Genomic DNA, 25,053 nt, shown 5'->3' on the forward strand with positions numbered 1-25,053 from the left:
AATAGGAGACTTCCTACACACCATAGATTTGTCAAGATAAACAAGAGAAATGTCTAGTCAATAGTGGAACTGTGTACATCACACATCTGGTGATATAGTCAGTCACATCAACAGCCAAATAGATGCTTTAAAGGTTAAAACTAACTGTACTTTAAATTTTTAAAAAGTTCCTGGAAAAAAATCCTTCTTGAAAGATCAAGAGATATAGTTAATCATCTTCATATAGCTGCAAAAAGGATTCTGACGTGATGATAGACGAAGATTTATGATGCAGATTTAATGTATTTTAGAAGGTGTAAAAATCATGCAATGGACAAAGTATTTATGCACCATCCAACTTAGAAATAAAGCTTTTCCAATCCTGTTGAGGCCGTTGGGTGTCTCTGCACTGCTGACTCTGTCTGCCTCTCTCCCACATAAGGTGATCATTTCCTAAATTTTGTATAGATCATCCTCACAAATAGCCTTAAAATTTTACAAAACAAATGATACACAATATTATTTTGCCTGTTTTAAATCTTTATTCAGGTGGTATCATCTGAGGGTGTGCATTCTTCGGCGACTTGTTTCCCTCACTCACTGTTAGTCTGTGAGAGTTATCCGTGTTGTTACACAGAGTCCTAGGCTGTTCCTTCACAGTACTGCATGGTATTCCGTATACTGTTATAACCCAGCCCTAGTTGTTGCCAAGTCAGTTCCAACTCACGGTGACCCCACGTGTTTCAGAGTAGAACTATGGGTTTTCAGTGGCTGATTTGGGGGAAGTAGATCACCAGGCCTTTCTTCTGAGGCGCCTCTGGATGGACTTGAACCTCCAAACTTTCAGTTAGCAGCTGAGCATGTTAACTGTTTGTGCCACTCAAACCCATTGCCGCTGTGTCAATTCTGATTCTTAGCAACCCTGTAGGACAGAGTAGACCCTATAGGACAGAGTAGAACAGCTCCATAGGGTTTCCAAGGCTGTAAATCTTTACAAAGGCAGACTGCCACATCTTTCTCTTGCAGAGCAGCAGGTGGGTTTGAACAGCCAACCTTCTGGCTAGCAGCCGAGTGCCTTAACCACTGGACCACCAGGGCTCCTTTTGTACCACTCAGGGATTCCCATATTATTATATTTTATTTGCTCATTTCCTGTTGATAAAAATTTAATTCCCCATTTTTTTGCTATTACATACAGTGCAGCTATGAACATCCTTGTACACGTCTCCTAATAAATTCATGTGTGAGCTTCTCCCCTCTGTATATACATACACATACATACATATATGTACATATACATATATGTATGTATGTGTATATACGTATACAGATGTTGCTGTTGTTAGGTACCATCAAATCAGTTCCAACTCAGCGGCCCTATGGACATCAGATCAAAACACTACCTAGTCTTGTGCCATCCTCACAATACTTGTGCTTGAGCCCATTGTTGTAGCCACCATGACAATCCATCTTGTTGAGGGTCTTGTACTTTTTCGCTGGCCCTCCTCTTTACCAAGCATGATGTCCTTCTCCAGGGACTGGTCCCTCCTGATAACGTGTCCAAAGTATGTGAGATGAATGAAGTCCTGCTATCTTGCTTCTAAGGAGCATTCTAGCTGTACTTCTTCCAAGACAGATTTGTTCATTCTTCTGGCAGTCCATGGTATATTCAATATTCTTTGCCAGTATATGTGTTTGGATATATATGTAAATATAGGAGCCCTGGTGGCGCAGTGGTTAAGTGCTTTGCTGCTAACCAAAAGGTTGTTGGTTTGAGCCCACCAGCTGCTCCACAGGAGAAAGGTGTGGTATTCTGATTCTGTAAAGATTACAGATTTGGAAACCTTGTGGGGCAGTTCCAATCTGTCCATAGGGTCAATATGAGTCAGAATCAATCCACGGCAACTCTTCAAGGTTATATGTAAATATAAAATTATTGCCAGGTCAAAAATACTTTCTTTTCTACCTTTAATTTGAATTTTCCATACAGTTAGAGCTGCATGGGACTGTTGAAAAACTCTGCTGTAATTCTCTCATAGTTGAGGAAACTCAAGATGAAGGAAGATGATGCAGTGATTTGCTCAGGGTCCCAGGTCAGTTATGGGCAGATATGGGTAGATTTCATGTCCTCAGCCTCCTAGTTCTGGCCTCTGAGATAGTCTTTGTAAACCTGTGGGTAACAGGACTCTTGAGTATATGCAGAGTCATGGCTGGCAACTCCCATGAGCTGTTATAGCATTGCAAGATGGCAGGACTTCATTCATCTCACATACTTTGGACACATTATCAGGAGGGACCAGTCCCTGGAGAAGGACATCATGCTTGGTAAAGAGGAGGGTCAGCGAAAAAGTACAAGACCCTCAACAAGATGGATTGTCATGGTGGCTACAACAATGGGCTCAAGCACAACAAATATTGTGAGGATGGCACAAGACTAGGTAGTGTTTTGATCTGATGTCCACAGGGCCGCTGAGTTGGAACTGATTTGATGGTACCTAACAACAGCAACATACCAAGTACCCGGCAGACACCAGAGAATAACAGGGTTCTCCAAAGAGCTGCAGATAGCCCGGGCCTGGGTTGGTTCATGGCTCCAGGTGATGAATTTCCTCTCTTCTCCTTAGTGATAATCATTACAAAGCCGCAATGTGAAAGTCACTGTGCTTTTGAGAAACAGCTTACCCAAGAGCTGCCCCCTTTTACACCTATACGTGTATATGTGTACAGATTCTATAGTCAAGATCATTAGCATATGCAAAACTGTTAGATTAGGAGCATTTAGAAAACATGAGGCTGCTAAAATGAGCATTTGAAAACCCACAAAACTATACAATACCTCCTGGATCCAGACTCGGCTCTGTCATGAGGAACTATATCATTAATTTCTTAGGCAGATCATTGGGAACCTTGGTTTTCAAGGACGATGGCAAGTACTCGGCTAGTGAAAAGCAACTTACTGGAAAATCTCATTTATAATCAGATATGCTTTTATTAGGCTTTTATCCTGCTCTCCTGACATATGTTCCAATCAGAAAAATAGCAGTCTTTAAAAAAGCATCATCTGAACAGAACTGCTAAAATTACTCACAAAAATAATTCTAAAGATTGGTTACCGGTCACCCATCACTACATGGAAAATCTTTCTGGTTTGTAATTTATATGCATGGCATTTTTTCTTTGTACAGGGAGAAATTACCCTTCCTGTGTATATTTTGGGTTTAATCAGGATTTTTTTTTTTTTTTGGTAAATTTATATAGCTATATGTGTATGTATGTACACATACTGTTTATCTATCTATTTATCTAACTGCTCTGTGTCTACTAAAAGTCCATGAATGCTGGGAAGGTTTTACTGCTGAGGTGGCAAATCATCATTGTGATCCTCCTGCAGTATCATCTCCAGAATTGTGAGGCAGGAGTGAGTGTGAGTGGAAGGGGTGGGATGGGTACAGGGGAAGAGGGCGTTTGTTCTTTCAGTGTTCTTCCAGCTCATTCAACAGGCAAATCACACATCGGCCTGTTAAATGCAGATTCTGGTGTTTCCTGGGCTTCCAGCATACTAGCACTGGAGAGGAATAGAAAATTAATATGTACATGTTAAGTCTAGTAGTTATGACTAAAGGAGAAAAGTTACATATTTAATTTTGAAAGTGAATTTTCTTCTGCTTTAGACTAGCACTGATAATACAAAGGCCAGCAAAGAATTTCACTGAAATGATTTGCTGAATGCTGTGCTGTTGCTGATGGCAGGAAGAAAATTTGGCAAAATGTGGGAAATGGGAAGTCTAGAGTTATTCTGCATGTTGGAAATGGTAGACGATTAGACAACACAACGCCCCAGCAATCAGTTCGGTTAAGCCGTATCACCAGGCAAAGAAGTTGTTTAAGCTGTTACTAGACTGAGCGTCCTCAGTTGTCCCCTGCATTTACTTTGGCTGTAGCACTCATCAAGCTGTAGTGTAATTGTTTTTCTCTCTTCCCCACTGGGCTCTGAGCCCCTGAAAGTAAGAACCATGTTTTATCTGCCTCTGTATCCTGTGTAACTAGCACTGGGGATGGCACAAAGAAGGCATTAATAAGTGTTAGCGGATGAATTTCTAGTTTTCTTTAATCCACTGAGATATCATGTGGATGGGGATGAGTATATGTAAACATGCTTTGAAGTGTGTCAGGAAGTAAAAAAATATCTCCTCCAGCAGTCCTGGCCTGTTGTTCTAACATTAGAATAATGTCAGTGGGTTAATTCATCAGGTTCTGTTAAATTTTAAGAATGTTTGGGAGGGAGGAAGCCCTAACAGTCATTAACACCTTACTATGTATTAGTTTAAGGAGCCCTGGTGGCGTGGTATTTAAAGCGCTCAGAAGCCGACTGAAAGGTTGACAGTTCGAACACACCAGCCACTCTGCAGAAGAAAGATGTGGCATTCTGCTTCTGTAAAGATTACAACCTTGGAAATCCTATGGGGCAGTTCCACTCTGTCCTATAGGGCCACTATAAGTTGGAATCAACTCCACGGGAGTGGGTTTGTTGGTGTACATTAGTTTATCCTCTTCATTTCCAATACAGCAGCTAGTTCAGTGTTGGCAACTGTGGTAGCTGAAAACACTGCACATAGTGGGGTCTTAATAAACATTTGTTGAATCATGAATGAATGAATATTCCTGTCTGCACAGTGATAGAAACATTTATTGAGTTCCTACTGCATTTTTAATAAATCGTTTTAGGTATTAATTTAATTTTTAAAAGTATAGTCAAACTATAATCCTTAACGATATAAAATAATTTAGTATATTTTGTTGTCATCATTAGATGTTTTTGAGAAATGCTACTCATTGGATCCCTTTGAAAAGACAAAGACAAAGAAACCACCAAACTGAACATCTCCCACAGTTGCTGATGTTTGTAGGGCACAAAGGAAAGTGGAAACATTTCAATTTGAAGATTAATCTGATTAAGTTAGAAAGTCAATCCGAAAAGCATTGAATATCCACACGGACTCATAAAACCTGAATTATCAGATAATTCTCTGCTTAAATTGTATTCTGGGCAACGTGGCATGGAGAAAGGCACACGGACAATCCGATGCCCCTGGGCGAATCACTTACCCTCTCCAAGCCCAGATACACTTACCTGTAAGATAGGGATAACAATATCTACCTTGCAGGCTGATACAAGAATTTCAGTTGAGAAACCATTATGTTTTGGGGCTTCAAGAGTGAGCTAAAGAGCAAAGTGTCCGCCTTCATGGAGCATCCACTGTAGTGGTGATGCAGGGAGATACTGCAATGCCTAGAACAGTGCAGCACTTGTATGTTATTGTTGTTGTTAGGTGATATCAAGTTGATTCCAACTCATAACAGCCTCATGTGATAGAGTAGAACTGCCTATGGGGTTGTCTGGGCTGTAATCTTTATGGAAGCAGATTGCCAGGTCTTTCTCCCATGGAGCCCCTTGGGTGGGCCAATCTTTCAGTTAGTAGCCAACTTCTTAACCATTGTGCCACCAGGGCTCCTGGGCTTGTATAGTGTGATGTAATCACAATCTGTTATGAATGGATGCTAAACTAGTTGTGGGGCCATTCCTCAGTGCCACCCAACAGCAACCACCTCCCTGACCGTATTAAAGCTAAAGAATTACCATCCTCTGATGCTTCCAGCTCAGCTCAACTACAAACAAACCCCCCCCAAAAAACCCAAACTCGTTACCGTCAAGTTAATTCCAACTCATAGCAACCCTATAGGGCAGAGTAGAACTGCTCCATAGGGTTTCCAAGGAGCAGCTGGTGATTCAAACTGCTGACCTTTTGGTTGGCAGCCTGAACCCTTAACCACTGTGCCACCAGGGCTCTCAACTGCAAACGAGGAGCCTCTACTTGCAGTGTTGACCCACTATGCAGGCTCTGAGCAACTCTAACCAGGAAGCCTCACCCTCATCCCTTTACTGCTCACGGTGGGGCCTGGAGTTCATTCATTTTTCTAGGCCTAATACCTAGTGTGTCTGCAAATGCTTCAGGCATGTGTATACTCAAGTTACTGCTGCCCCTGATGCCTAAAAGGTCCTGGAATGGGCTTCAGTTTTCCCTTTAGCACTTTTCAGCTATCAGTTATATAAACGCAGAGAGCAAAGACAGAGTATTTAAAAACATTTTGGAGTCCAACTACATAGTTCTAATCCCAGCGTTACTATTTAACATTTGTGAGCAATTTACTGAATCTTTCCAAACCTCAGTTTCCTCATGTGTATTATGAGGTTGGTAATAGTACCTATTCTAATAGGACTGCTTTAGGTATGAAGTAGGATAACATATGTATAAAGCTCCTAAGTAAGCACTCAGGAAATGTTAGTTGTTGTCTTTATTATCAATTACGGATGTGGCATGGGTCACATTTATTGACTTACATGCAGACATGTAAGACCTGTACAGGGCCTTCCAGCAACCCTTTGAAGTATTAACATTTGTAATTCTGGATCTCTTTCTCTGCCTACCCCACACCCTCAATTTCAAAGTTTTATTAGAATGAAGTTCAAAAGCTTCTAAACAAGTATCATCTTCTATGGTGGGTGCATATTTTATTAAGTTTTCCGGCTGAATATTCCTTTCTTCACAAAGTGTGTTAAATTATTAAAGCTTTTTCATATAGGTAATCTCTATTGATCAGCACAAAGGCCTTAGGAGATTGGTATGGGTGACAGGCCTATCCCAATTTTGCTGGGAAGGAAACCAAGGCAGAGAGATGAAATGACTCTCTGAAAGTCACATGGCTGGTTACTGATAAGGTATTTCTAATTCCTGCTAGAGACGGTGGAATTACTATTTAATTATCAAAGCCTTATTCACTACAGGGACTCAGAGATAGGCACAGAAATCAATCTCAGAAAATTACTCAACAGTAACTAGAAAATGTTTTCAGTGACTTGGAAAATCAGACTGAATAATTAACCCCTAGACTTCTGTTGTGAAGTCTAGAAATTCACACTGAAGGTTTTGTGTGTGTGTGTGTGTGGTTGCTGTTTTTTAATCTTGTAAATACTGTTTTCATATGCCATTTGTAGCACAGAATCCCAAGGACACTCAATGCCATTAAAAATTAAAGTTAAAGATTTTTTGGTTGTTTTTAGAGGTTTTCCACATTTCCTTGACTTGAACATTTTCCCCTTTTGGAGCAAGCATGCATGACCTGAAAGTGTGTGGGATTTAGCACCTCATCGGGCAACCTTTGGCCAATGGAGGATGAGGACCCAGTGGACAATTTTAAGGGTAGCATACAGGACTTCTCGGAAAGTTTCTGCAAGATCAAGCCCAATTGCCACTGTGATGACTAACTAAGGAATGCGCCCTTACTAGGAAGTTTCCCAGGCCCCATTCCCGGTTTCTGGAGTCACTTCCAAATCTAAACCACCTGCACGCAAGCCCTGGTCTCGGCTCTACTTTGGGAAAGGGCACAGGGGAACCCAGCTCGGTTTTCATATTAAACCCATTAAAATACACCTAGAAAGGTAATCATCAGAATTGACTTGACAGCAATGGGTAGAAAGGTAAATCTTGCCACATCCTGTATCCCAAATCCAAATGAAAACTATTTCTTGATTCTTCCCTTAGAGAGGGAAGATGGTAATTGTGGAAAGAGCCCTGTGAAGAAGTGAGGTCTCCAGTTTTGCTGCTATTTTACTTTTTGGATCTCAGCACGGGATCTACAAAATGAAGGAGATGAATTGGATTACATAATTTCTAAAATTCCTGTAGTTCTACCGTTGGACATTTGTGGGATAAAATCATCTTTGCAGCAGTTTGTGGTAGCTGGTTTTCCCTTCATTAACTCTGGGATTGTTTTGGCTAAAAAATATGGCAACGTTTTAACACAACAGAAGACAGGCAAGTGAATTAGCCTCCCGAAGGTCTAGATTAGAGAATGAGCAGCTATTCAGAACCTCAAAAAACAATAACTCTGACAAAGAGGGAACAAGCCAGCTTCTTTAGGAGTCAGCAAACATTAGCAGGGGCTGCAGCATTAAGATAAGAACAGAGTAATGAGAAAACGAGTTGCAACCAACTTCCTTGACTGCATTCCAGCGGTCACTCAGTGAATTTGTCACATCCCTAACAGGGCTTGATAAATGGACTCCAAGTGTTGAGATTTTTTTTTCCCCCTTAGAAGTTACTTGGGAACTTGGTTTGGGGAAACACTTCTACCCTGAGAAAAATAACACAAAATCTTGCAAGTATGTGGGTCAGGAAGTAAAAATGTTAAAAGGAAACCAGCATCTCACAAATCCTAAATCAAGGAACATCACTCCAGAAAAAGATGGAGAATCATGATAGTTAAGGCAAATACGAGGGACCCAAAACATGCAAAATAAATAGGACGTAAAGCAAATGAGTTTGTAGATGTTGCCACTTATAAAACAATCTAACGAAAGAGTTGATTTTGTAACCTACTTTGGGTGATAAGACACACACATAAAAATCTAACGTATTTATAAAACTTTGAAAAATTTAAAAAAACAACCTGGTAATAACAAAAGCTTTCACATACATTTGTCTTCTTTACTTCAGGCACGCTATTAAGTGCTTTATATAAATTATTGTTAATCTTCACAATAATGGTGCAACACATCAACTATTATCCAACTACAATCTCCATGAAGAAAAGAGGTTCAGAGAGGTAAATAATTTGTCTGATGACACACAGCTAGTTAGTGGCAGAGCTGAGGTTGCAATTTTTTAGATATATTTTTAAAATTAATTAAAATTTATATTTATCAAAGTAACACATGCACATAGTTAACCAAAGAAATAGTACTAAAAGGCATACAATGTTAGCAGTGTTTTTCATCTTGCTGCCTTTTTGTTCTTTGACTCTATTTCCCAGTGCTTTCATTGGATTTTTTATTTTGCAAATCATGTTTTTAATTTCCAAGAACTCTTTCCTCTTCTCTGGTTGCACCTATTATTATTATTATTTTTTAGCATCCTGTTTTTCTTTCATAGATGCAATATCTTAGATCTTCTTTTTTTTTTCCTCTCTCTCTTTCCTCAGAATTCTGTTTTTATGTTTTGGCCTCTGTCTTTCATATTGGAGATAAGAATGTTCTAAGACTCTTGGTTGTCTGTTTGTGTTTAATAGTAACACATTAAAAAGGTGAGTGAGAATTGTGTTTGTGTGTGTGGGAGGGGCGTAGGGTTGCTAGATAACATATAATACAAGAAGTCCAGTTAAATTTCAATTTCGGATAAACAACAAATAATTTTTTTAGTGTAAGCATGCCCCAAATATTGCATGGGATACACTTACACCAAAAATTATCTATTGCTTATCTGAAATTCAAATTTAACTGAGCCTCCTGTATTTCTGTTTGCTAAATCTGACAACCCTGGGTGTGTGTAACTTGTAGACTCCTAGCTTCTGTGTGATTGGGCTATGGGTCATGGGTTTTCAGTCCAGAGACTCATTCCATTTCACTTAATTCCCTCTTCTGAGCTCTGCATGGCATTCCTTCCCTATATTTCTCCCCATTCTAGAGCTCTTTATTTCATTTCTCCAGAGCCAGAGAATAAACCACTGGCCTTCTCCTGGGCTAGAGGAAAAGGGAGCTGCCTGGCTATGCTTGTGGAGGACTTCGTGGGTTCTGACTGCTCTGCAAACTGACTTTCTAGAAATCTGCATGTCTTCAGCTTGGAGTGTAAACTCCACTTTTCACAGTACCTTTTATCTCCAATACACCAGCAAGGTTCTGCAGGGCAAACTGGCTTGCTTCTCAGAGTTGTCCTTTGTAGGCCTTTGCTTTCCACTTCTACTCTGGTAGTTACCGTTCATTGGTCTGCCTTCCCTTTTCCACAAATGTATTGATGTCAATTGTTGTGTTCTCTCACTCTTTCTCCTTGCAGACTTATGCCTTTTTTTTCCCTTTCAAATTCATTTAGTGTCATTTTAATGGAGCTTCAGGAGGGAGAGGATATAGACACTTGGCTCAGTCTAGGAGGCTTAACCAGAAAGCCAAAATGAGATTTAAATCCTGGCCAATATGACTCCAAAGCCTTTACTTCTTCCTCTGTACTATGTAGCAACTCATTGAGTGGAATCCAACAATAAATACCTGTGGCATTGACTGCCAGTTTTCTACCCAATAGCCTTCTTTCATTTCTTTCATAGTAATAGAACCTCTGGTTTTCAGCTGCACACTTGGCTACCCAGAATAAAGAATTCCTTTCCCAACCTTTCTTGATACTAGGTATGGCCAAGTGGTTAAATTCTGGCCAATTAAACATGTCATATGGCGGCTTCCAGAATACTCTTAAAATACAGCTTGCATCGTCCCTTGGCCCTTTTCTTCTTTGTCCCTTCCTTCTTCCAGCTGTCTGAATTGTGAACATTATGGCTAGAGCTTGAGCAGCTATCTTACACTAAGAGGTGAAAGCCATGTGTTGAAGGTGGCAGTACAGCAAGACAGAAGAAGCCTGGGTCCCTGACTACTTAATGGAGCCATTCTAACAACCCCAGATTGCTTATCTCCAGACTTCTTTCATGTGACAGAGCAGTAAGTCACTGTTACTTGGGCTTTCTGTCACATACAATTGAACCTAATTATAACTGATACAGTGCCAAAATGCAGTAAGATTTCAGAGAAGGTGACACAAGGCTTCATGGAAAATATAGGACAAGAGCTGAACCTTCAAGGATGGTTAGTTCAGCCAGATGAGAGTGGGAGGACATATCCCATGGAGGAACAAATGGTGTGACTGTGGCACATGCGCCAGACTGTGCAGAGTGTTTTCAAAGGGTTGTATGTAGACCAGTCTGGCTGGAGTAAATAAATCATGTAGGAGAGAAGAATGAAGAAAAGGTTGGGGACAGATTATGGAAGGCCTTGACAGCCAAACCAGATTTAGAGCTTGCTTTGTTAGCAACGAAGCCACTGAAGGGTTTTGAAACGGAAGTTGGAGAGACAGGCCTAGGATGGGAGGGAGGGTTAACCCGTTGCCGTCGAGTCGACTCATAGGGTTAGAGTGAAGAATTTGAGAGTCTTCTATATAGAGGTAACTGGTGAGGCTAGGGGGGTGAATGGAATCTAAGTAGAGAAGGAAGAACATGGGTCCAAGGACTTCTATCTGGGAGCAAGAGGAAAAGAAACCTACAAAGTATTCAGAAAAGGAGAGAGGAAGGCAGCAGGATATCATGGAAGCAAAGACAGTAGACTGGCCTGGAGAAATCAGTAAATAGCTCAAAGAATCTAGAACATACGAGAGATTAGTAAAAGACACTGAATTTGGGAACAGGGAAGTCTCTGGTGACTCTGAGAGTCCAATTTTGGTAGACTGTAGAGGTGGATGCTGCTCTTCAAGGTGTGACTGGGTATAAGGAAAATAGAGGTATTAATGTTCTCTAGTTATCAAAAGGAGTCCCTGGTTGCTCGAACAGTTAATCCACTTGGCTGCTTAACCGAAAGGTTGGAGATTCAAATCCACCCAGAGGAGCCTCAGAAGAAAGGCCTGGTGATTCTACTTCTGAAATATCAGCCATTGAAAACCCTATGCAGCACAGTTCTACTCTGATACACATGGGCTCATCATGAGTCAGAATCAAGTCAATGGAACTGGTTTATGGTTTTATCAAAAAAGGAAGACAATAAAAGGAAGGTAAACTGAAAAACAGTTAAAGATCTCCATGGAGTTGAGTGACAGAATTTTTTCAGGGAAGGAGGTTGTTTGGTTTGTAAGAAAGGAGAGAACTGTACATATCCGTGGAGATATTACCAGGCTACTAAAAAAGATGGTGCCTGATAGAGCAGGTCCAAAAGAGAATGGGAGTGATGGGATTTCCAGCTAGGACAGGGGCCTGAATGGTGGGAAAAACGGGGATAGCCGTTCTGAGGAAGAGAGATACAGGGCAGGCAAGGAATGAAGGCTTGGATATCCAGTCAACCTCCCAGAAACAAATCTTTTTCATCATCATCATCATTAGTGCCTTTACAGATCTGACCAGAAATAACAGTCGAAATTAGGAATCTTAGCCAGTCTCTAAAATGGCCACCACTTAGTTACAGAGTCAAGAGTCCCAAACAAGGCCCATAGAACAGAAGAAAGCTATAAATCTGGTGATTGTGGCCATGCTTCTCTTGGTTTACAGATGCGGCCTTAAAGTGAGAATGAGTTCATTTAGATGAGGGAGAAATAACACCAACAAAGTTTAGCTCATTTGCACATTGATATCAATGCCAGAATAGCATGCAACTCCCAATACGAACCTGAAAATTAATTACAGGATGGAACTTTAGATACCCATTTGTCAAATAGATCAAATGCCAATACCTACTCAAAGTACAGCGTGAGGTCTGTTGCCAAGATTGACTGCTTCAAAAGCTGCATAAGGTCGCTATATTCCTTGGAGGACAAATTAGCAAAGATGTTGTGACCCTGTAATGAGAAAGTAAAGTCACAAAAGAGAACATTACATCTGTGGTTGCTAATGATATTTTTTTCCTGTGTTAAAAAAAAGGGGGCCGGGGATATAATAAAAACTCATTTAAGGAAATCTTATGAAAATACAAACAGATTCCCTGGCAAACAGTAAAGCTAGAGAGTGCAACCATTTTTTGGGGAGGCCTATTGGTAAAAGAAAAAAAAAAAATTTTTTTTTTTTTTTTTACCAAAGGACACTCCATCCTCTTTTGAAGGGAAAACTCTAGAAATGGTTGAACTTGTCTTACTGTGGAAGTGTTTGTGCCAACAACTGTAGCTGATGGCCCATTTCCTATGGAATTACTGAGTAGAGAAGTTGGCAAAACATTTGGGAATTTTCCCAACCCTAAAATAAACACTGATTTTACTAGTAAAAATTTAAGCTGACATTTTGGAAACACTTGCTAAGGAAACAAGTGACTTCAAGGAGGAGAAAAAACAGTCCATTGAACCATTGCGTCTCAACAGAGGGTGATTTTGCCCCTCAAGAGACAGCAATATTTGGAGATTTTTGGCTGTCACACTGGGGGAAGGGTGCTATGGCACCCTGTAGATAGAGCCAGGGAAACTGTAAACACACTACAGTGCATGGGGCAGCTCCCTACAACAAAAAATTATCTGGCCCAAAATATCAACAGTGCTGAAGCTATGAAGCCCTTTGTTAAACTGCTAAGATATGCCTTAATGTACAGTGGATTAAATTCAGTGTAATGAATACTTAGGGAACGGCTAAGATGTATAAGACATTATCCTTGGCACCTAAATCCACTGCCTTTGAGTCAGTTCTGACTCACAGTGACCCCATACAGTTTCCAAGGCTGTAATCTTTATGGAAGCAGACTACCACATCTTTCTCCCGCGGAGTTGCTGTTGGTTTCAAACCACAGACCTTTTGCTTAGCAGCTGATTGCTTTAGTTCTTGGCACAGCGGACTCTAATTTATCTAGGAAAACTTGCAAATATACCTATAGCTCTACACCTTTGAAAAGCACACTTCCATTCATCAAAATTTGTTTTAACTGCATGAGGCAGCTCCACAATTTGTTCTTAATAAAGTGAAAAATCCTTCCATAAGGTGACCAACAATTCACTGACTTTGCTTTGAAAGTCAGGACTGTTCACTTATCAGGTCAATTTAGTATGAAATACAAACTCATAAACACGTGGCCCAGAATGTGGACCAGTTTTAACCCTTATGTTGAGAGCCAGAAGACGGAGGAGAAGAGAGGGAACAGCATACCTGCCTGAGAAGAAACTATTCCCCAGCGGAAAGTAAGTTAATTCTCTCAGAGAACCAGAATATCAATTAGTAGATGAGCTCTTACCAGGCATCACATGATAATCTGCTCCCCTGAGTTAATTTATCTCTGGGTGAACCCGACACTCCTTGAAGAGTATATTGGTTCCACCTGGGACCAGGTCCAATATTAATAATAATTTTCAAATGGACTCTTCCAGACCTTTAATTCTGCCATTAGGAATAAGACAAATCACTAAAGGAGTACCTCACCATGATACTGGCCAGGTTTCTCTGTCTGAACTGTGCCACATGGATCAATCATAGGTCCTTGTTCTGGGGACTGGGAAAAAGTGGTCGGAAGCCCTGGGAAAAGTAGTCCCCCGGATCCAGCTCCATGCCCAGCATCTCCCAGTAGAAGAGATAGAGCCATTGGGAAAAAGTTACAGTAAGAACTAAAGAGGACTAAGAAGAAAGCTAGTCTGAATTTGAGGATTCTGATTATTTTGTGAGGGAGTGCATTTTACTACTTTTAAAGGACACATATAAGGAGCCCTGGTGGTGCAACGGTTAAGCGCTCAGCTCCTAACCAAAAGTTTGGGGGTTGGAACCCATCTAGTAACTCTGCAGGAGAAAGACCTGCTCCAGTAAAGGTTCAAATCAAGAACAAACCCATTGCTGTCAAGTCGATTCCGACTCATAAAGACCCCATAGGATAGAGTAGAACTACCCCACAGGGTTTTCAAGACTGTAATCTTTACAGAAGCAGACTGCCACATCTTTCTCCTGCAGAGCAGCTAGTGTGTTCCAACCACTAACCCTTCAGTTAGCAGCTGAGCACTTTAACCACTGCACCACCAGGGCTCCTTCAGTAAAGGTTATAGCCTAGAAAATCCTATGGGGCAGTCCTACTTTGTCACATGGGGTCGCTAGGAGTCAAAATCTACTCCAGGGCACCTAACAACAACAAAGCATATTTAGTAATTAACGCAATTTACAGCTAACAGAGTGACGAAGCTACCCAGACAAGCTGCAAAAAAAAAAAGTTAATTTGTAATCAGTGTATTGCTTATTTGCAAAGGGACCTTCTATACTGCCTCAAGGGTTTGTTCCCTGAAGAAGATTTAAGTCTCCCTCAGATGCTGTTTCCACTCTTGTTTAGGGAGGCAGGAGTGTGGTATTGATGGGAAGAAAGCCAAATGTGGAGGCAGACAGTCTGGGGCAACCAACTGGCTGTGTGACCTTCAGCAAGCCACTTAACCTCTCTGTGTCTCAGTCCCCTCATTTGGAAAATGGGATGACAATAACACCTTTTTACCTGCCTTTCTGATGGGCAGGGCAGGAGGGGATGTGGGTGAGGCCCCACGGTGTGCCTGGCACAGACCAAGCACTCAGTGGGTGGCTCTGTAATTATTATTCTCTGTTATTTATAGAGAACCACAACATGAAGGGCAGCCGATGTGTTTTATTTGTATGAACACAAATTCTGAGTTAGTGGGGTTTTATACTAGAAAGTCCCCAAGGACACAAACAAATGGCCTTCAGAGTAAGCCTTATAGTGCTTGTTATTACAAAGGTGGGGTTTTGGGGGGTGGAGGTGTACACCCATCATGTTCACCTGTGCAGAAAGGACATCTGAACTGCAGCTCCTCTGAGCCCTACTTCCCTCTTTGACAGGATTCAGCTAAAACATGACTTTGGGTGGAAAATTCCAGAGCCACAAATGCCCGGATGCTGATCTCTTGTCAGTTACTGAGAGCCTAAACCTTGGGGTTCTATTCCCATCTGAAAATGTGTCACCCCCACGGGTGTGCCCTTCCCTGGTCTGCACTCGGGTTCCCAGTGCCGACTCCCCTTTATGGGGTGGAGGGCTTTCACCATATTGCAAAAGACATGCTTTCCCCAGATAGGCTGGAGGAAAAGACCCTCCATATTTAATGATGCTATTCCAGCGAAGCGGGGCCTTAATGATGATAATAATAATAATTAATGGCACAGCCAGAGAACTGACAAATAATGGGGAACAGATGATTCCTTCCTGGCCTCAAAAAAAAAAAAAAAAAAAAAAGCCTGTATGCCTGCAGAAAATTAAACAGATCCTTTCTTGACAATTTTAAACTCAGAAGCCTCAGCCAGACAGTGGTTTCTGTTTTTCCCTGCGGAGAGCTGAAAGTATAAAATTCTAACTGCTTCCAACTCCTGCATTGCCACTGAAGAAAAATGGGGCATATGGCATTAGCCCTGGGTCTAAATTTAGTTGCAGTTGTCACTTTCAAACTGGTCCCACCAGCAATTTTAGTTCTTTTTATCTTTTATAGGTTTCTTCATTGTGCTAATAAAGTACATCTTTCTCACCCTCTTTCTGCTTCTATCACCTTTTAAATTGGCTTTGGGTTATACTTGTCACTTGGACCAAGTCACTTCCTTAGTGGGCTTCTGTACCCACTAAGGAGGGTAAGGTCATGCTCAAGTGACGAGCTATGGGCAACCTACTCTGTTACATGAATCTAAAAGACTCCTAAGCAATAATGAAATGCAATTGAATCAACTCAGAGCTTGAACAAGGTCCTTGGTCAGGCTTCTGAAAGAATAAAAAAGCTGCCAAGGAGAAGCTCAATAGTTTGGCTTAAAATAAGGTGTCCTACTGCTCTGTAGCTACCTGTGACACGGCAAAGAAAGAGTGGTAGAAAACAAGAGTTTTATTTCTGTCAGGGGAGAAGTGGAACAGCAGTCTGTACCTCACTCTGAAGGATCATCACTGCATGGTTAAAATGGTGATGCTCTAGGGTGGCAGAGGTTCCATAGAGCTGGGCCAGGGCAGAGCCGCTCCTGAAAGAGACCAAAAGGTGAGTGACCAGGACCCTCCACCTACCACCCCTTCCCCTACACCAGCTCTTTGGATGGAACTACTTTTCCTGCTTTTGGCAAAGGACCATGAACAGATACATCCTAAGCTAGTTGCTTATGTAGTTCACTCATCCATTAAATAAACTTTTTTGGGAATATTCTGTGTGTCAGGCTAGATGCTGCAGGTGATGTAATGATGAATAAGACACAGTTCTTGCCTCTAAGAAATCCAAGACTAGTAACGAAAACAAGACATAATCGTAAGGAAAAAGTGGGCACATACCATACAACACAAATACTAATGCCCTAGAGAAAGTGCTTTAGATCTAATCAAAGTGTTGTGCATGCTCTGAGGAAAAAAAAAAAAAAATTCTGGCTCAGGGGATCATGAAGAAGGTAAGCCTTTTGAGGGCAGAGATGGGGTGTGAGCATGTGGTGGAATGAGCTGAAATATGCTGAAAGGAAATGAGGAGGAGGCATGCCCAGAACAACAGCCGAGTTGTTTGGCTGGAGGGATGGCTGGAGGGATGGATATGTGATGGAAAATTGTTTCTGAAAAGGCTAGAAAGGTGTTTGCTTTCAGGGGCAACGTCTTTGGATGTTTTCACTATGTAATGAGGGGTCTGATGGTTTTTGAATGGGGAAGGGGTTCCATGATATGAACTGTGCACCAGGGGCTGCAGGGTGGGTGAGGAGGGAGCAACAAAGCCAACTTGTTATGAGGCAGTGACAGCAGCCAGGGCACATTAACTACCATGGGGCTGGGGGAGAGGGAAAAGGGCCTGAATGGAGGAGTCCCTGGGTAGTGTAAATGGTTAACCTGCTCAGCTGCTAACCAAAAGGTTGGAGGTTTGCAGCACCTTGGAAGAAAGGGCTGGTGATCTATTTCTAAGAAATCAGCCATTGAAAACCTTATGAAGCATAGTTCTATTCTCTCACATATAGGGTAGCCAAGAGTTGGAATAGACTTGATAACAACTTTTTTTTTTTTTTTTTTGATAAAAGAAACGGAATGGGAGGAGAGAGAGTCAACAGAACTTAGCTTTTGACTACATGTAATTGTCAAGGAGCCAGTAGAGGCCAAGTTGCCCTAAGACAGAGTTTCCCGATGTTTCTTGCAGATACTATTCAAACCTGGTGCCGTCGAGTTGATTTCAACTCATAGCGACCCAACAGGACAGAGTAGAACTGCCCCATAGGGTTTCCAAGGAGAGGTTGGAGGATTCAAGCCGCCGACCTTTTGGTTAGCAGCCGAGCTCTTAACCAGTGTGCCACCAGGGCTATATTAATTTTTATACCCCCATTAATAGTAATAAACACTATTAATACGAAAACCAGACCTGGTGCCAACAAGTTGATTCTAACTCAGAGCAACACTGTAGGGCAGAGTAGAGTTGCTCCAAAGGGTCTTCAAGGAGCAGTTGGTAGATGTGAACTGCCAACCTTTTTGTTAGCAGCCATAGCTCTTAACCACTGTGTCACCAGGGCTCCAAATACTATTAATAGGGGTTATAAAAAATAAGATTCTAATATAAGGTAAACGCCCCCCCAAAATCTTATACCCAAAAAAGGGTATATAAGGTATAATCTTATAAAATATGTACACAATTTCTCAGAATCTTTAATATAAACTTATATGCATTTACAGCATGATAGAATAACCGGGACAACTTTTTTGGCCACAAAAATATTCATCCAAGGAGCACCTCATGGACTAGAGTTTTAGAGAATGCGCCTGGGGAAGTACTGCTGCAGTTTTGGGGTCTGGGTAACCAGTAAAGAACTGGAGCAGGAGTGAGTATATAAGAACAACATTTGGTTTGATTTGGCATTGTGGCTTCAACATATATAAGCAGAATTACAATCTGATAATGGAGAGTAGAGGACAGGGCATAGGCTTGGAAACAATGCAGATTTGCTGTGATTGTTGCTGCGAAGGAAGTAATAACTAAAACTGTGCAAACTGTGACCAGGAGGGTAGAGGGTCTCCCTGAGAACTTGACGCTGTCAACCCAGTTCATAAATCACAAACAGTGCATTAATACTGAAAAGGAAACATTAGCTGTCACTGCCATGGGGCTCTTCCAACAGCAGTTTTTGCTACCTGTAATAGGTCTTTGAAGTTCCTGGGTGGTGCAAATGGTTAAGGCGCCCAGGTGCTACCAGAAAGATTCAAAGTTCGAGTCCACCCAGAGGGAAGGCCTGACGATCTACTTCTGAAAAACCAGCCTTTGAAAACCCTACAGAGCACAGGTCTACTCTGACCACATGGGGTTGCCGCGGTCGGAATTGCAGCCAACTGGTTCTTTTTTTTAATAATTTTTATTGTGCTTTAAGTGAATGTTTACAAATCAAGTCAGTCTGTCACACATAAGCTTATATACACCTTACTCCATACTCCCACTTACTCTCCCCCTAATGAGTCAGCCCTTCCAGTCTCTCCTTTCGTGACAAATTTTGCCAGTTTCTAACCCTCTCTACCCTCCTATCTCCCCTCCAGACAGGAGATGCCAACACAGTCTCAAGTGTCCACCAGATACAAGTAGCTCACTCTTCATCAGCATCGCTCTCCTACCCATCGTCCAGTCCCTTCCATGTCTGATGAGTTGTCTTCGGGAATGGTTCCTGTCCTGGACCAAGAGAAGGTTTGGGGACCATGACCGCCAGGATTCCTCTAGTCTCAGTCAGACCATTAAGTCTGGTCTTTTTATGAGAATTTGGGGTCTGCATCCCACTGATCTCCTGCTCCCTTGGGTTCTCTGTTGTGCTCCCTGTCAGGGCAGTCATCGGTTGTGGCTGGGCACCATCTAGTTCTTCTGGTCTCAGGACGATGTAAGTCTCTGGTTCATGTGGCCCTTTCTCTCTCTTGGGCTCATAGTTATCGTGTGACCTTAGTGTTCTTCATTCTCCTTTGATCCAGGTGGGTTGAGACCAATTGATGCATCTTAGATGGCTGCTTGTTAGCATTTAAGACCCCAGACGCCACATTTCAAAGTGGGATGCAGAATGTTTTCATAATAGAATTATTTTGCCAATTGACTTAGAAGTCCCCCTAAGCCATAGTCCCCAAACCCCCGCCCTTGCTCCGCTGACCTTTGTAGCATTCAGTTTATCCCAGAAACTTGTTTGCTTTTGGTCCAGTCCAGTTGGGCTGACCTTCCGTGCATTGAGTATTGTCCTTCCCTTCACCTAAAGTAGTTCTTATCTACTAACTAATCAGCAAACACCCTCCCGCCCTCCCTCCCGTCCTCGTAACCACAAAAGTATGTGTTCTTCTCAGTTTATACTATTTCTCAAGATCTTATAATCCAACTGGTTCTTTTATAATGAATCTTTAAAGAAGCCACTCGAACCCTATCTCTTAGTTTTAAGAAAAACTTGTATTGTCCCTTTAAAAAACAGCAGCTCATATCAGAGATCCCCGTTGGCTATCAGACTTTAAAACTGCTGGAAAACTGGGCAAGTTAGTGAGGAAAGTATAGTTAATGCCCAATAGATCTTTAGATCAGGCTGTATGGTTTCCGAGTGTCTAGAACAGCTGTCTTAAACCCAATGTACTTGAACCTCCATGGGAAAAGACCTTGTGAATATCATTCAGAGACCACTTTATCTACTTTACATACAAGGTAGACAAATTTCTAATATGGTTTCCCAGCTCACATTCGCACTATGGTATCTCATTGTGTAATTCTGGAAAGTTCCCTGCATTTGGAGTCCAACCTCAGCTCTTCCTTTACATAGTAGTTTCATACAATTACTTGGCCTTTTTGATACCAAGTTTCTTTGTCTCTAAAATAATGCTATTACATCTATCTCACCTGTTATTTAAGAGAATAAAGTAAAATATTTGAAGGTGCCTATCACAATACCTTGGAAACCCTGGTGGTGTAGTGGTTAAGTACTACAGCTGCTAACCGGGAGGTTGGTAGTTTGAATTAGCCAGGTGTTCCTTGTAAACTCTACGGAGCAGTTCTACTCTGTCCTATAGGGTCGCTATGAGTCAGAATTGACTTGATGGCAGTGGGTTTTTTTTTTTTTTTTATCTCAATGCTTGGCACGTAATAGATTGTGGTCTATAATTAAGTCTTAATTAATATACATATAGGTATTTTCATTTTAAATCAATAAAGTGTTAATTGATACTTGAAGGAATGACTTTCAGTTATCTGTAAACTTCACTTATGTAGCACAACTCATTCCTCAACAATGCCACTTCAGCAATGTTTATTTAAAATGTTCAAATATGTTTATTTTCTAATGAGGAGTTAGAGTATCTTAAGAGTGAAGAGAGATCCTAGACAATCCCGTCACTTGTGCTCTTTCTTGCTTAATGCAGGAGCCATGGAAATTGAAAGGGCAATTTGGCCTTAACTTGGAAGCCCTGGGAAGAGAGAGTGCGCAGCCTGTCCCGTTAGTGAGAGGAGCAAAGACTGCATCTAAGTACAATGTGAAGGATTTTGGTCACAAGCTGCCCTCCATCTCCGGTACAAAGCAGCCCAAGATCATGGTCAATTCAGGGGCTCAGGGGCCTGCAACCCTTAGAAAGACTCAGAGCTGGCCCACGCTGGGAGAAACAACAATGTTAGGTTCAATAGGGCTTACTGTGAATAAAAATAAAGAAGGTACTAGTCAGGTATGTGTTATTTCTTTAAGTCTTATCATATAAGTAAAAATTTGGATAATCATATTATTTAGTAATCAATATTTAACATTAACGACTATATTTCTATGATGGAGTTCATTTTTATGAAAATATGTGTCTCCAAATGTGTGGTATACACTTTGTCTTGGCTATTCTAGGAGTTTTATATGCACATCACACCAGAGTGCCTTGCGTGGACTAGGTGCTTAAAAAATATTACACCCATTCCTCACTTATCAACATGGCTAGGTTCCAAAGGCCAGGTTGTTATGGAAAAATTGGCGTTATGTGAAAATGGAGGATGACCACATTAGATCATAAAATGAAGGATGACTACATCATTACACAACTGCCAAACCACTGAGAATCATAGCCCAGCCAAGATGACACTTAAACTTAACCATCATAGCTAGGGTTACTCTCGCCTCACACCTCGGCATTCATTACTGCTAGATATATGTTGTTAATGTGTAAAATAGTCCGATAGTAGATTTTTTATTATTATTGTAAATACAAAATGTCAGATAATGAGATAGACCATAAGTTAGGAGTAGGTGTAGTTGCTTGGCTGATAACTTCAAATTGGCAGGGTGACAGTAATAAGTATGTTAACATTTTTATGATAATAATACATAAAAATAATGTTATTAATAATAAAAACGATCATTAGAACAAATTTGTCATGGAAGAAGCACAGCCAGAATGCTCACTAGAAGTGAGGATGGCAAGACTTTATCTCACAGACTTTGGACATGTTATCAAGAGGGACCACTCCCTGAAGAAGGACATCATGCTTGGTAAAGGGTCAGTGAAAAAGAGAAAGACCCTCAACAAGATGGATTGACACAGTGGCTGCAACAATGGGCTCAAGCATAACAATGACTGTGAGGATGGCGCAGGACTGGGCAGTGTTTCATTTTGTCATACATAAGGTCACTATGAGTTGGGACCAACTCGACAGCACCTAACAAAGCCTAACAAAGCAACACCATTCGTAAGTGCCTACCATGCACTCGGCAACATATTAACAACTTTACATACATTATTTCACTTAATCCTGACAACAGTGAAATAGATATTATTTTCTGATTTTACAGGTGAGAAAACCAGTCCTCAGAGACATTATGTAACTTTTCCAAGGTCACACAGCTAGTAAGCACCAGATCTAGATTGGAATCCAAGTTTTTAAGGTTTTTTCCACCATATTATGTTGTCTTTTTGTTACATAACAAGTGTGATCATTATAACATACATTTCTGATATTTGATTCTTCCTTTTCACCAAGTTGGCTGTCATCGATGAAAGAAGATTTCAAAATTTAATTCAGAATCCTATTGTTACAATTGCCAACGCAGGCTCATTCCTGCAGCTTGTTTAACAGCCATGCTCAGATGCACCTCATTTATTTACTCATGAATTTTGCTAACAGGGCCATTGATGTAAGGTTGGGTCAAGATGCAAAATAGTCAGTCTTCCCTTATTCATGTTGGTTTATTGGACCCCACTAAAGTTAAGTCAGGTAGATGATCACAACTCACTTTATATTTTCAACATTCAGGATGAGTATGGAGATGTTTCCTCCTTTAACCAGGGGACACCTCTGCTGCACCTCTCCCTCTCCCCCATGTCCACACAGCTTCTGAACCGCTGTGTTTCATCTCAGGTGCTTTCTCAGTTGTCTGGTGTTTGTACACATGCAGCCATGTGACAGCATTGGTCTGAGCATCTTCAGCATCAGATCCCTTCGTCTTCCCTTCTGTAATTCCATCTTAATTCTCCCCACCCTCACGCAACACTGATCCAGTCAGAGAAACTATGTAGATTTTGCAGCTGAACCTGCAACATAGCAGATTTTGCAAGACAGCATTCAGACTAATGCTATGAAAGTGAAGGAAGACATTGTGATTCATTCATTCATTCATTCATTTATCCATCGAGAAGGTGGAGCCAACATGGCTCTCTAGACATTTATTCATCCATCATTCATTCAACCAACAAGTATTGATGACTATTACCATGCCAGGCCCATGGCACGTGGAATACAAAGATAAATAAGACATAGCTCCTGCCCTCAGGAAGCTCGAAGTCTAATAGGGAAGATAACAAATTATCATAAGGCAGAGTGATAAGTAAGGGTAGGAGTGCAGTAACCTGGTTGATAACCTGCTTCCATAGAAGTTTCCACTGAAGCAACAAGGTTTGATTTGGGTCTTCACTGTTTCCCAGACAGAATTAAAGACTACTAGGGCAGATAGTGAGTCATAGAGGTGTGACTCAGCATGGATCTTGGTGGGGTCTATAGCCTTTTATGAACATCCCAACCGAGCCCCCACCACCTCTATAATTGTGTTGGGGGCTTTCTCTGATCAGTCTTGCACTACCAGTGCTAACCTGCAAACAAGGTACACTCACTGAAGGGAGCACGATACTAGCTCTACTCTGAGTTTTGTACAGTAATTTTTTAAGCACGAATGCTTCCATTTCCACAGGGATCTCTTACCCACATGACTAGGCTTGTTCTCTGTCAGATTTTCTAAGACCACAAAACATCTTGGTGCTTTCTCTCTCAGGCCAAGACTCACTGAAAATGCCGCCTATATCTGCCTCTATATATTGTTGAACTCCTAGGACCCCCAAGAGTGAAGGTCACAGTCATAGAACTTGAAACAAATGGCAAAATAATAATAATTAAAATTTATCTGTTAGGACAAGCTGTATCAAAAAGTATTCTAGAGAATAAATGGTATTATGGGCAGAAATAAAAGGGTTCCATGGTCAAGTAAGTTTGGGAAATGTTGGGTTTAAAAAGTTAAACTGTTTCTTTCCTGTGGGATTTCTCAGAGGTGTTAATATGTGGATGTGCATTGTGATACTGCTGGAGAGGAACATAACACACAGCATTATCCAATCTTGTTTGGTCATAAAACCACTTTTTACAGAGGTGTGTATCTTTCACGGAATATATTTGTGTAAAGGTATATTTCAATTTCTCATGTAAACTATGAAAAAAAAAATCCAAATCAGAATGGGTTTTAACACCAAACTTCATTTTAATTGTCTGTGGTAAGTATACCCTCATGTAAGTAACTTTGGCGCCTACACACACTGTAAACTAAAAACCAAACCCAGTGCCGTCGAGTTGATTCTGACTCATAGTGGCCCTATAGACAGAGTAGAACTGCCCCATAGAGTTTCCAAGGAACACCTGGCAGATACGAACTGCCAACCCTTTGGTTAGCAGCCGTAGCACATAACCACTACGCCACCAGGGTTTCCAACACACTGTAGTTGTGAAAATATAATTATATATATGCAGGATGTGGAGCCCTGGTGGTATGGTGGTTAAGAGCTCGGCTGCTAACCAAAAGGTCAGCAGTTCAAATCCACCAGCTGCTCCTTGGACACCCTATGGAGCAGTTCTACTCTGTCCTATAGGGTCACTATGAGTCAGAATCGACCTGACGGCAACGGGTACACGTACGGAGGGTGTGTGGAGCAAGAGGGGGACTGAAAGGGAGAAAAAAAGAGATGTATCCAAACTTTGTAAGCACTAGTGCATTTCTATATATGATTACTTCTGATGCTCATTATTGGTTAGGTCATTCCAATGAACTAAAGTTTCTCATTTAGACATGCAGCACACTGAGCAGAAACGCATTAAAAAGAAAAGGCAAAGTGGAAATTCTGTCCCTACAGGCATTCAGTGCTTTGCATAGGCACCAAAAATCAGCGTGCAAAAGGAAATGTACCTTCATAACTTCCCAAGATATGAATATTCTTTGAAAAAGTGACTTAATGGCAGTGTGCAGCCTAGGCTGAAAGGAAACTTTAAAAAGGAAAACTATGAAAGGTAATTAGGAAATTGAGAATTGTTGGGAGGTGGTGAGGAA

The 25,053-nt window shown here is 41.2% G+C and overlaps 1 protein-coding gene across 1 annotated transcript in view; it reads right to left on the reverse strand.

The window, feature by feature from the left end:
- The window catches only part of PDE11A (phosphodiesterase 11A), a 600,047-nt gene that overhangs the window by 70,447 nt on the left and 504,547 nt on the right, over positions 1 to 25,053 (reverse strand). Inside the window, exons 16-17 of the mRNA XM_049887539.1 lie at positions 16,413 to 16,503; positions 12,292 to 12,392 (exon numbers count right to left, since the gene is read on the reverse strand). Of these exons, the coding sequence (XP_049743496.1) occupies positions 12,292 to 12,392; positions 16,413 to 16,503 (192 nt within the window). The remainder of the gene's footprint in view (positions 1 to 12,291; positions 12,393 to 16,412; positions 16,504 to 25,053) is intronic.

Source organism: Elephas maximus, chromosome 6, assembly GCF_024166365.1.
Source record: "Elephas maximus indicus isolate mEleMax1 chromosome 6, mEleMax1 primary haplotype, whole genome shotgun sequence".
NCBI classification, from domain to species: domain Eukaryota; kingdom Metazoa; phylum Chordata; class Mammalia; order Proboscidea; family Elephantidae; genus Elephas; species Elephas maximus.